The 12759-nt window shown below is 38.7% G+C and overlaps 1 protein-coding gene across 1 annotated transcript in view; it reads left to right on the top strand.

Moving 5' to 3' along the window:
• Positions 1-12759, top strand: part of elavl4 (ELAV like neuron-specific RNA binding protein 4) — a 60703-nt gene that overhangs the window by 26301 nt on the left and 21643 nt on the right. Inside the window, exons 3-4 of the mRNA XM_020924760.2 lie at positions 2089-2335; positions 11491-11594. Of these exons, the coding sequence (XP_020780419.2) occupies positions 2089-2335; positions 11491-11594 (351 nt within the window). The remainder of the gene's footprint in view (positions 1-2088; positions 2336-11490; positions 11595-12759) is intronic.

The raw sequence follows: 12759 nt of genomic DNA, 5'->3' as shown, positions 1-12759 counted from the left end.
GTGCTTGTCCACATTAAAAGCGTGTGCAGAACTGTGTGTAAATGAGAAGATAGAGAGAGATGCAGCGCAGACATGCTGATCTTTCTGCTCCTATGAAAAAGAGAGGAGCAGAAAAGAGAATAAGAAGCACTACCACCTTATTTAGAACTGGAAAGCAGGACAAAGGCTGGTGCCTACACATGCGAACACTCAGCTACACTATTAAGAATATTAAAAACATTGTGCTTTTCACCATCTTTTACTGTAGGTATTTTACAGTAGTTGTATTAGACTTACTAGAATTGCTTTGTAAACAGGTCTCTGTAGAGCTTTTACAGTATGCAGATGTTTTTTATAAGTGAAAGTTAGTTTTAGTGACAGACAAAATAAGATAACATAGTATGTGTATGAATGTGCTGCTTGTACTTAGTCGTGCCTCTTGTAGAGTGCAGTGAGTTGGGATGTGTGCACATTTGTTAAAAATAGACACAGCTGAATGGCTGAACAGGGAAAAGGCAGAGACCTGACTAATGACTTTAAATTTTTGATTGGAGTGGATTAAAGAATATTTGCACGTCAGTTAGGGTTTCACATGAAGTCATGGTTTGGATTACAGCTTGAATAATTACTAATCTAGTTATGTGACTGTTTTTTTTTTCTAATTATGAGTTGAATTGATTGATTGGATAGTACATAGGGTCTCTATTTCTCCATATGGTTTTACATCAGTCATGTGAGAGCTTGGGACGCAAAGTGTAAAAAGTACACGATGCAGAGTTCTAAACAGGATCTCGCTGTCCCATCTGAGGTCCTGTTTATGCTCAAGGACCACTTTCTCTCTCTCTCTCTCTCTCTCTCTCTCTCTCTCTCTCTCTCTCTCTCTCTCTCTCTCTCTCTCTCTCTCTCTCTCTCTCTCTCTCTCTCTCTCTCTCTCTCTCTCTCTCTCTCTCTCTCTCTCTCTCTCTCTCTCTCTCTCTCTCTCTCTCTCTCTCTCTCTCTCTCTCTCTCTCTCTCTCTCTCTCTCTCTCTCTCTCTCTCTCTCTTTACTACTATTTTACTACTATACTAACTAATGTATTGTAACACATTATGGCCTTTGTTTATAGAATAGTTGATGTGTAAAAGTTATGGAATTAATGCTATGGAGGCTGCATCTGCTGTCCGAATGTAAAATAATAACTTATAAACCAGAACTAGGAAAATCTATTGCCAAGGGTTTTGGTAAAAATTTGTAAAATGTGTAGTCTGACCTGTCATATACGTTTTAAGATTGCACTGCAATACAGAAAGGTATTTTATTTTTTACTTTATTTGTAGTTTTCAGTAGTTTTCTAATAGTATAGGATATGTAGCTAAGGAACAAGAAAACAGAACAAAACAAACATTATATTAAATACCAGGTTGATCAGTTATCATGAAATAGGTATTCGATTTATCCCAGAGGGTGTCACACGCAGAAGGGTGTGTGGCCTGTGTTTTATATGTTTTTTATTATTTATTCTTAGCACATCATGTTCCTCAATAACAAATATACATGTTTTCTCCAGCATACTACGTCAAAACAAATCCATTCATTTTTATCAAGGTTTTATGCAAAATATTGCACTTTCCTGTTTTTATTCGAACAAAGAACAAGATTCTCAAATATGTGCATATCAGCAGAGTGCTCAGAAAATCAAAGTGCAACCTGCTCCCCTCCTCCATGATGTATTTTCTCACTTTTATCTCAAAAATGTTTTATTCTCTGAGATGTTTTGCATACCAAGTGTCTCTGTGTCACAGCAGCAGCATCAGCAGCAGTTGCCAGCTGAAACGCTGCCCACCACAGTTACTGACCTCTCCTTCTGACATTAGCAGCCATTAGCCATTAGACTAGATTACTCTCTTAATGTCCTCATAAATATTTAGCTGTTTGTCCCTCTTGTGTCAAGTGATTGGTCTATTATTTACTGCATGCTCATTGTGTTCAGTTTGTGATCCCATGATATGAATAAATGTCAAAAACAAAAATCAAACTTTCTGAAATAATGATTTTTTTTTGTTTTCATAATATAGCAGCATATTATGGTAAAAAAATGCATTTTTAAAGTAGTTTATTTTGTGCTTCAGATCATCAGTAACATGGAGGCTCCAGTAACAAACGGCCCGAGTGGAGGAGGTAACACGGCCAACGGTCCGACCTCCAACAGCCGCGGCTGCCCCTCGCCCATGCAGACTGGCTCCTCTAATGACGACAGCAAGACCAACCTCATTGTCAACTACCTGCCCCAGAACATGACCCAAGAGGAGTTCCGCAGCCTCTTTGGATCCATCGGAGAGATTGAATCCTGCAAGCTAGTCCGCGACAAGATCACAGGTAAGAAGAAGGACTAACATCGCTCCAAAAGCTTGCCAAATCAAATGAATTATTTACAAGAATTCTTTCTCTAAGGTAGAGGCCCAAGTTCCCTGGAACATTTAGTCTCACTTGTTTTACATTCATGAAAAAATTTCCCAGAATGTGCAACATGGCATTTTATATAATCCCTAGAAGTATCCCAAGTGCTAGAAGTCAGCAAAGTGCACCCTGTTCTCTAGAGGTGTTTAAATTAAGCAGCACTTGGCTGCGCTAATCATGGCTGTAGCCTGGGTGTAGTGGTGTTGTGTGGGTGGCCATACAGCAGATGGATGGGAGGGGGGGCAACTCTGTGATAATGCTCCATAATGGCTTTCATTTTAGATCCTACTTACTGACACTCTTCTCCAGATAATCTCATTAAAGAGCAGCGGGCAGGCAGAGGCAGCTGAGAGCACCAAGCTTTTCTCACACGGCACAAGAGTAAACAAACACATGCTGCACATAGGAGAGCTAATGTAATGCTGTTTACACAGCATCAGAAATATCAACCAAAAGTGCTTCAACACCCAGGCTCATAGTCACCAACTGTGGCCACAGCTCCAGTTACATTACACTGCAAAGAACAAACATGTAGTATGGTACATGTAGTATGGTCCAAATTCAAATTAAAACCAGAATATTAGTCAGGAATAAACTATGGTTAGTTTTGTAATGCTAATGTATGAAATTGAATATTTTATTTGCTTTAAATTTTTACTCGTTGCAAAAAAATATAGACAGATAAGACAGTCATTTCTTTCACTAATCTGTTAGCTGTTCTCATAGTGGAGTTGGTTGCATGGTTATTTTGGGGGTCCTAGTATGAAAAGTTTAGGAACTCCTAATATAATTTTTGTAGTCATCTTTTACTCTGTGTGCAGACAGTGTAAAATATTAGCCTTGTAGGGCTGCAATGATTATTAATAATTGTAATTATTAAATTGTTTATTATTTAATCTTTAAGATTGAAAACTATGCAGCGGAGGAGTGAAATTAACAGTTTAGGCGGTGGCATTTGGATTCTCTGTTCTGTTCTATACAGTCTCTTAGATGAGGTGTGTTACAGTGCAAAAGGTTGTTAATATAAATATAAACAAAAGTCATTTATCACTTTGCTGCTGTGGAGTTTACCCATTTGGCTGTCCCATGGGTGCAATTTCCCTGCGAAACTAATTGGTTCACAAGGGAATGTCAAGAACACCCATACCTTCCAAAATACTCTCATTTAAACCTAGAGTACAGAAGATAAGTTAAAGTAAACACAATACAAATAGTAATTTGACTTTAAAGTAAAACCCAAACATATTTGAAGCAGAGACAGTACTTTGTATTGTCTTTGCATCTCATCGTCATTGCGTTGACTAACCAGAGTATACTGACTGACAGGTGTGAGCCCCTACCCCTCTCTATGGAAGGAGACAGACAGGTCCGGAGTCTCGTCTGAGCTTCCACTTCCTGCTCCTGTCAGCTCCAATGACGCCGTGAAGGTGAAGCGGGTGCATGCAGTCTGTCACCCAGTCTGACTTCAGCCACCTCTGGGTGTCTTCTCTGCCCCACAAGCAGAGCCTTCCTTCCTCCTGCTGTTGCACAACTAAATGTAGCTCTGCTCTCATAACACACTGGGGACACACAGGTTAATCTTTTATTGAAGACTCTCTCACACGCAACTAGACGCTGCCCACACACTTTTGCATAAGCCCTGGGCCTTCACCTGCGAATGCTTCTGTCAGTCCCTGCTTTCGCTTGCACAGATATCATCAGAGTTTTGTTGTTGGAATTAAGTGCCTATAGTGTAGGTGTCTTTACATCCAGCCTGCTCTATTCCAGGCACAGTAAGCAGGACGAGTTCTCAAGGACATCAGCGCTTTGTGACTGTATATGCTGCAAATAGATCCTTTTACATCAATTTGTTTAGTCAAGCATCTACTGAACACACACACGCTACACTGCACAAAAGCTATCATAGTTTAGTTATGCACAAATACTATTAAAAAAGGCATAGATAAGCTATGTATAAATAGAAATGTATTGAATGGTCATGGTTATTTTTTTGGGTTCATGTTTTTAGCATAAGCTGCATTTAATCAGGAGATATGAAGCCATTTGTTTTTCCTATGAAAAAGAGGTAATGCAAAAAGATTTTTGTAAGGTTTGTAATGGTAAAGTAACACAAATTTATTGTGGTGGGCTGTGAATTTCTTTTTACTGGAAGCCTGCTCTTTGCATTTTCAGGTGGGTTCATTGAAAGATGATTTAGATGCTGTGGCATGAAAATATTTTCCTGCTTGTTTAAGTAAGAATGTTCCCCACACACATTTAAGCAGCTTTTTTCTGTTGTTCACAAATTATTAAATTTAAAAGCATAAAAGTGACCTTTATGACAGAGTAGTCATATTGACACAGGCATTTGTATGGACAGCTCATGTCACTTCTGTGTGTTCAGTTGGTTCATGCAATCTGGGAGAGCCATGCAAATCATAGTGACAAGGTAGCAAGCCAAGCAGATGTGGTCTATAAAAAATAGATGGAGCATGATGTCAGGCTTGGAGTGGTTTTGCCTCGACAGGAGCTTGTGTACCATATAAATGTCCTATGTGAGTTTCCGTATTTCATAAGGACAACTTTACACCTCACTCGTACATTACGTCTTCTCCACTTTGGGCCTAAAAGCCTGGGCTTCTGCAGCATGTACGTGCCATTAAGGTCATTGTTGTGCTTGGGCTGGTTGGGAACATCGAGTGAACCCACAAGCCCCACATACATCAAATATGCATCTAACCCTGAGTTGCAAGGACAAGTGGGCGGGGCCTTGTTTTCTATATAGTTCAGTCAGTAATAAACTATGCTTCACCATCCTTTAAGATGTCAATAACTGGAAATATTCTTAAATTACCAAAACTCCAAATTGAAGTTTATTTCTTCCAGTCTGTTTTGAAATCCATCTGGTTAATCAACTCATAAAATCCTTGGTTTATTACTGACTGCTGCTAAAATGTATTTTTTGACAACACCAAAAAAGAATAGTTTGTTTAGTGAAGCATTTTCACACCCCACTAAAGGTTTGCACAAAAGTGTACCTGAAAGAAAAAAAAGCTTTTACCTAGCTTTCATCTTTAATCACTGTGAGTCTGGTGCATTTTGTTCCTAACATTTATGTGAACCTGAATTGAACTGAAGGCAACACAGCACGTGAACAAAGCTGACAGAGGTGGAGATGGAAAAAGGATTTGACATATGCAGTGCCAGGTATTAGGAGAGCTGCCAGCCTCAGAAGTGCACACATAGATGGGCATACATTAAAGTTTCAATGTCCCAGGTCTCAAATGTCCTGACACACTACATGGCCCAAGATGTCCACAGAGATTTCTACCCCGAATGACCTCTCCTTAGATTCTTCTTGCCATTCCACAGTGAATGCCCTTTACACAGAGCGCAGAGGCTGTGACCGTCCCAAATGATGGGGGCCATACCTCCGAAGGCAGTGTATGCCTCCGGGCCCGCACCCGCCCTCTGACCTACTGTTCTTAAGGGTGTACCTGAGCCCAAGCAGCCGAATGAGGCAGGGAGCAGAAACTTGTCTTTGTGTAGCCAACAGGACTTCAAACTGATGGAGCAATGGGGCGGATTTTTTTCAATAGTATGGACTCTTCCAGTGATCTTTACCATGATATGTGATGGATTTATAGATGTTTTAATATAACTGTTTGTCCTGTTATTGCTTATTGATTTTAGTTAATCCCCATTTAACCATACTTTTAGTTTCTAATGCTGTTTGATTGTATTTGGGTTTAGGTTGCCAAAACAATACTGTCTATTATATAAATCATTAACATTAACACACCACTAAACATCTCTATTAGAAATAAATATACAACACATAGTAATTATGTTTTGGTAATATTCAGTGTTGTATGTTATATTATGCTCTTAGCTCCTGGTCTATTTTCTCCGCTGCACCAGACAAGGGGGGCAGCCCACACAGTAGGCCGCAGTCCACTGGCCTGAAGGCCCAGCAGCCACCATCATGAGGGGGTGTTTCCATACATGAGGATGTGCACTTGTCCCTGGGCTTATGTGGGCTACTGTGTGAGTATTAGATGAAGCAGGCCTTGGGAACAGAGAGTGGGAGCCTCCAGAGTGCAACTGTGGCTGCTACCTTGGCAACACAGGACAGAGATGATCTGAATGAGTGAGTGGGAGAGGGAGCTGCACTGGATGCATGTGTTTATGAATTTTGTTATTTGGGCAAACACATAATGCACATTGACTGTACTCCCAGTGCTTGTGGAAGAGTGTTCTTGCCATGTTATAACATTTTTGACTCTCTGTGTGGTCTAAGTGACGTGTATTGTGACATGAAGCCAGTAGGGCACCTTTCTAAATGTTGGCCCATCAAAAATAGAACTACCTGAAGTCAGTGCAGCAGCAGTAGCAGCAAGGGGCAGAATGAGAACAGCACAAGAGCACACATACACTATGTCACATTTATTTTGACAAATTGAAATATTTTCCCTAGCCATTTCCTATTCTTAAAATGTCACTAAATTTAAGTCGGACCAACAGGTTTGCCAGTTTTTCTCGGAAACAGGAGAGGTACGTTGGAAGTGTCACTGACTCATAGCTCTGAATATCCTCTTCTCATGCACCCAAGTTCTCACATTTTCCTACAGAAACTAGACAGTAAAGGTTTCCTACAAACTGATGAAGTAGTTATTGTAAAGCAATCATATTAATGAACATAATATAATGGTGTAAATGTGCTGAAGTCTTGCTCTAGGGCACATTAGTAGGAGAAGAAATCTGTCCAAGTTAGTCACAAACGATTCTGATCTCATGAGAATGTGCGGGTACTTTTGTTCTGTTTGTTTGAAACGTATTTCACAATGATGTTATAGTAATACAGTCCTAATGGGATTTTCAAATACACACAATCAATGTAAACAACAAAAGTCAGGTCAATGTGTTTTTGCTACCTGTGAGATCAAAGTACCTATCTGTGCTTTGCCTGATAAAAGAACAAGGGGCTTTCATGTCTCTAGTGCAGGTCTCTTTGTACAATCATTCACTATAATGACGTACATACTGTGGCCATATGGGCTTTTCACAGCACACAAAGCATATACACTAAATAACAATAGTTAGCAATATACTGTAAAATCTTGTACTGTTTAGATATGAATGACGTAGAGTGGAAGCAGCAGGCAGGACCCCCTCATGACGTAGGCTCTCCTCACACAGTGGGCAATCCGCTGCTCCATAGGAAACAAACAGTGGCTTAGTCATAACACCTCACATGCCAAAAACAAGGCTAGTGCGAACCACGCACTAGGAATAGCAACAATATGTTCTCAAACAACAGACTCAGACTTCAAGACATAGAAATGAATTTAAATGATTATGAGCTTTTGCTTTCTTCACAGGAGACATTTATTTCTAAACTAGATATCCTTTCTTGACTCAATCCGTCCATCTTTGGGACAAGCACTAAAACTACACAGGCTAGTGACCCCCCATCGCTTTAGATATTCAACAGAACAAAACGCTACATCTTTTGATATTTGCGGAGCACACTTTTCCTACAATTCCCAAACGGGCCATTTCTCGCAGAAGGCCTATTATTTTATTAAGTCTATCTTCAAAGCGTCTTGGTGCAGTTATGAATGCTGTGTGAACACTGTCTCTACAAGCTGCCAAAGGATTCAAAGGCAAATGAATATCTAACCTCATTAAAAGATCATTATGGAGAGCAATGCATCATTTAAGTTCTCGGTTTTAATTGTCATTATATATATGTAAGTTAATGTATCCATTAGGCTAATTGATCAGCACAAGGATAGTTTTCTGTCAGCTACAACCTCATTAGACTCTATTTATCATTTGTTTTAATGGCTCTTGTGTTGACCCAGATGCTGTATTGTGTGTTTTTTTCTTTCTTTTAGCAGCCTTGTAAATAGCTAATCATATCTTTAAACCTATTTTCAGCACTGTATCCCAAATTAATCTATAAAAACACACTTAAGCTTTAAAAAAGACCAAACCATTAAGTTTGTGTATTTAAATATTTTCATGGTTTTAAGTGTTTAAACAACACATTTTTATTTCTCACAATTTTAGTAACATAGTGTATCAATTTTCTTCAGTTTTCAGTGCATTTTTTATAGAACCTCCTACATAATAACACAGTGAATACAGCACTGCCACCTCTGTAAGCTCCACTTTTACTCCTGTTTTTGTTTGTGTGTGGTTCAGTGATTGAGTTATTGCATGTTTACCGTGCCTGTGTTTGCATCTGGCAGTATGGTGCGTTGGCGTGGTATACAGCATGTGAATGGGAGGAGGTAGGACAGGTTCCCGGTGACTCCCCACAGTGTTTGGCTCAATGGTATGCTGGAAGAGGTGGGAGGAAAGGCCCACGTGGAGCTCCCCTGATGCTGAAGGCAGATGTCTCACCTAGGGACCAATGCCAAGATCTCAGTCTAGTCCTCAATCATCAAACCCTGTAGACGCTAGGCCCTGCCAAAAGGAGTCAATACAAGGCTGCTAGCCAAAGGGAAAGCTAATAATTGTGGATACTGTTGTCTACTGAGCCTATACAGACACATTACATTGTGCGGTTTGTCTTCTTTAAAGGTGTATTACGTAACATTATTGTTGTAGGCCACCTGCTTTTCTACATGGAGATGTTACTGCTTTGCATGGAATATTCCTCACTATAGCATTAAACTTCAATGGACAAAAGCAGGTGGAACTATGCCAAGCCAACTTACAGGTCAGATTTGTGGAAAGGCGTCCCCATTCACAGAAGATTACATTTTTTGAACAATATAAACATTTGTAATTAAATGAGTGATGTATGGTTAATGTCATACTGTGGAATGTTCCAGGCAAAGCAATAACATCTCTAAGGAGACAAGCAGATGGTAAACCCTACAGTAGAAAAGTTGAATAGTGCTCCTTAAATTTTTCTTCCATACACATCAAATTACAATGTATGTTTTTATTGTAATTTTATTGTAGGATTTGCATCAAATGCTTTTTTTGGACACCGTGGCCTTCCTTGATTGGAATTAGCATGCCAAGCATCTCTTTACATCTGAATACACTACTAAAATCAAGTCACATTTCCACTATATTCAAATGTGCTGGTGTGAGCGTTGTACATAAACACATCATTTACATTTACGGCCATAAGTGCCCTGAAATACATTATGTTGAGGTTGTAGTTCAGTGCTGACTCATGTTTTTATGCCCGCTCGAGTGGCACCCACACATGCACATAGACATTTACAGCAGATAATCGACCTGCTCTGGGGACGCCTTCTCTGTCAGACACTGCTGCCTTTGGCCCTATTTGGCCCAGAATGCTAATGTCGCTGCAGCATTAACATAAGCCAGTCCATACAGAGATCAGCGATTCCCTTAACTCATTGCTTACAGCTAACCTTCTGTGTCTTTATTGCATAGTCCAGTTTGGAAATTTAGACATAATGGTAATAAAAGTTAAAATTTGAACATTTAAAACAGCACTCATGGTCATTCAATGTAATCCTTTTCAAAGTGTCCTTGAATGTCAAAATGCAGTGATAAATTATAAGGAATGTCTTAACATCTACTTTTAATACATAAGCCTAGGGTTTTTTTTTGTGTTTTTTTTTAACAAACAATGTCCATTCAGCATCAAACCCTAATAAAACCACATAAGTGAGTATTACTATATATATATATATATATATATATATATATATATATATATATATAATAATAGCTTGTTAATTTCGGTCTTTTGTCCAGTTGACAGAATTCAGCTGGGGCCCTACCTGGACAACTGAGGGATTAAACACAGACATTGTCAGTGATAATTCTATAAAATCTATAAATGATGATTGTAGGTTTTTACTGTATTAGAATATGGTTTCAGCTCACTGTTTTAAATATGTCATTGTACTCATCTGAACATTGTCTCCAAGTGCCTTTGCTCTGTTGTGGTCTTCACTTTTCCTTAACTCCTGACAACAAGAAACATTCTGAAAAGTGTGTGTTGTTATATTTAAACGTCCTGACTTACCCCCTGGTGTCAAAGTGGAGTTAGAGGAGAAGAGCAGTAAAGAACAAAGACGGGTAGTTAAAAATAGCAGTCTTCTCTGCAACGTCAGGTTTTTAATTAACAATAGGAAGTGCCTGATAATCCAGGGTAAATCCAGAGTGCATCAGCTGTTTGAAGTTAGGGCTACGACTCCCACTGGTACTGTCTGTGTGGTCTGAAATCCTACATTTCCTTTTTCCCTAAAAGTGTGATTCATAACTCGTGATTCACTTTGTGTCTGACTTACGGCTGTCGGGTTGTATTAGAGTGAACATATATCTAATTGTGATTTCTCTGACAGAATTTGTGATTTATGTTTTGTAAGAGGATTCTATTCAAGTTCACATTTAAACATGTCCAGAAGAACTGATAAAAAGACTGAAATATGAATTGCAAAATTAAAGCAAGATCAAATTTTTGAACATATTTGTTCAGATCTAAACTACAGGGTTAGCGTTTTTTATGTAGAGTAAAACCAGATATTTTGTTGTATGTGGGGGAAATATGGTACTTGCTACTCATTCTGTTAGGACCCCTCTAAAGGCTGGGGACCCTGGGGGCTGGACACATCAGCTCACAGGGGTGTGTCTGTTGGATGGAGCTCTACTGGAAACACTTTGTTGTGGTTGAGTTAGCATCAAGCTCAAAGACACTGGACCGACAAGTGTTGCTATATCTTAACTATAATTTAGAGGATGATTTGACTATCTTTATTCGTACTGAAAATGTAACTTATTGTCATTTTTAGGACAACAGGGAATATCTGTTATTATAATATATAGTGCACAATCCGGGATGTAAGAATTTTATAGTTCTACAGGATTATTTGAAAGACAATATTGTTTTATTTTTTGTTATTTATTGTTGGTAAAACACAATATATTCTTACAAATTACCTCTGTGGCCAGGGTGAAGAAGTTGGTGAAGTAAATTTGCACATGAATTGAAACAGCAGGTGGCAGATACAAATTTGAGACTGTGATTTAAATAATGTTATTCTGTTGATTCTCGTCTAATAAAATGTTTTATTTTTTTCTTTGTGTTGTTTCAGGACAGAGCCTGGGCTACGGCTTTGTCAATTACATTGACCCAAAGGATGCAGAGAAAGCCATCAACACGTTAAATGGACTCAGACTTCAAACCAAAACGATCAAGGTATCTCATCTCCCACAGCATAACAGATTAACCACATGCACTGTCAATCACCAGACAGACAATAAAACATGAATACTTTGGATAAATAAACAATTGGAGGTCATAACAAGCTTCAAATGTATTTTCTCAGTCTATCTAATCGAAAACTGTTGAAAACCTGCTGCGGGGTGGTTAGGATTAGCATACATGATGCTCAGAAATGCAGACCATGTAATTCAAAGAGACATTATAAGGCCTTTGAATGTAGCCGTTATGCTAATTGCAAATGTCAAATTGGAAAAGGTAAAATTGTATAAATACATGTGAGTGAAAAGGAAGAGACTTGTCCATCACTGCACATTTTCCACAACAGTCAGTTCTCTTATTACTTTTAAATAGCATGACTAATACCCAGCCTCGGTGGAGGGGAGAGATAGGGTATCTGAGTCAAACATGTCTAAATGAATGCCTTCAGGTTTCTCTTTTAAATCAGCCCATCTCTGTGCTCTGCTCACTCTCTGTAAAACTGTTATTGCCTTAAACATGACTAGTAGCCTCAGTAATCTGCTGTGTGCTGGTAATCCAGGATTCAGAGCGCTGTCATCTCATTTAATCTGATCTAATCTAATCTAATAGGATGGGATTAGCCAAGAGCTGTGAAAGGGGAATCCCTAAGGGAGCAACACACTCTGTCGGACGTCTGCATAATCCAATGCTACATATTTTTTTTGAATTACTGACCTCGTACAATCCAAAAGAAATGGTTATCTTGAGTGTTTAGCTAGATGTTAGCATTATGAGGTATATAATATACAGCAGAAGACCTTTAAGACTTTTTTTTACATAATCTAACAATGAGAAATGGCTATATTTGAACTAAATGCAGCTTTCAAGAAAAATGTTTACCATGTGACATTTGCTGTGTCTATGATTCTTAAGAATTATCCCTTTTGTCATTAGAAATTATAAATATGCACCAAACAGATCTCAGTGTTAGGCCACGTGGGCTATTGAACCTCCCTAAATTCAAAAGCATATATTCCTACAAATCCTATTAAAGTTAACTACAAAAAAGTTGCAAAAATTACCTTGAATAAGGTACACCACTGTTAACACATAACTCAGTAAACAGGTATCATGTATAATCATAGATTCAATAGGCTCGATTCATGCTTACAAGTAGACA

This window comes from Boleophthalmus pectinirostris, unplaced genomic scaffold (assembly GCF_026225935.1).
Source record: "Boleophthalmus pectinirostris isolate CB_2022bp ecotype Guang Dong unplaced genomic scaffold, ASM2622593v1 HiC_scaffold_7, whole genome shotgun sequence".
Classification (NCBI taxonomy): Eukaryota; Metazoa; Chordata; class Actinopteri; order Gobiiformes; family Gobiidae; genus Boleophthalmus; species Boleophthalmus pectinirostris.
The sequence above is the reverse complement of the archived record's forward strand: the minus strand, read 5'-3'. Positions and strand labels throughout refer to the sequence as shown.